The sequence below is a fragment of the Fulmarus glacialis genome, unplaced genomic scaffold (assembly GCF_000690835.1).
Source record: "Fulmarus glacialis isolate BGI_N327 unplaced genomic scaffold, ASM69083v1 scaffold13441, whole genome shotgun sequence".
NCBI lineage: Eukaryota > Metazoa > Chordata > Aves > Procellariiformes > Procellariidae > Fulmarus > Fulmarus glacialis.
In genome coordinates, this window is record NW_009194774.1 from 1 (window position 1) to 537 (window position 537).

Consider the following 537-nt stretch of genomic DNA (forward strand, 5'->3'; position numbering starts at 1 on the left):
ATATATATATATATATATACAATTTAGAAGTATTGCCCAGGTGGCCACAAAGCATGGGCTGTGCTCCAAGCATCCATATCTCTGACAGCAGAGTGGTCTATCACAGTAGCAAAGAGTCTGAGGAGTGCAATTCCCCTCACCAGACCAACACAACCATGTCTCAACAGCAGCAAGGCAACCCCGTCCCAGGATTATTCATTAAATCCTCCAACACATCCACTTATAAGGTGAGGACTAATTCCTCTAAGAAAGACAAGAGGGAGAACAGCCAGAGCATGGAGGCAGAGACCCAGACCAGCAGATCCAGTGTTAAGGTAAAAAGGGTGCTAAACATAAGCACTGTTTCTCTCAGAACAGGAGTTGGCTGTAGCGGTTTAACCCAAGGAGTCTCCCTGCCGAAGCGATACGTTGTGGGGGAGCTTTTCCTGGCTTGAGCTATTACTTTCGTTTGTAGACTAATCAGTCTCATGAAACGATTTTACAGATGTACCCAAGCCTCTTTCTTCATTCCATAAAACGAGTTTTCCTAATGCCGGG

At 45.4% G+C, this 537-nt stretch overlaps 1 protein-coding gene across 1 annotated transcript in view; it reads left to right on the top strand.

Annotated features, from left to right (window-relative positions):
* The first annotated feature begins 7 nt into the window (after positions 1–7).
* Positions 8–537, top strand: part of LOC104084143 (high affinity cAMP-specific and IBMX-insensitive 3',5'-cyclic phosphodiesterase 8A-like) — a 126653-nt gene continuing 126123 nt past the window's right edge. The window contains exon 1 of the mRNA XM_009587874.1: positions 8–314. Coding sequence (XP_009586169.1) covers positions 54–314 — 261 coding nt within the window. The 5' untranslated portion in view covers positions 8–53. The remainder of the gene's footprint in view (positions 315–537) is intronic.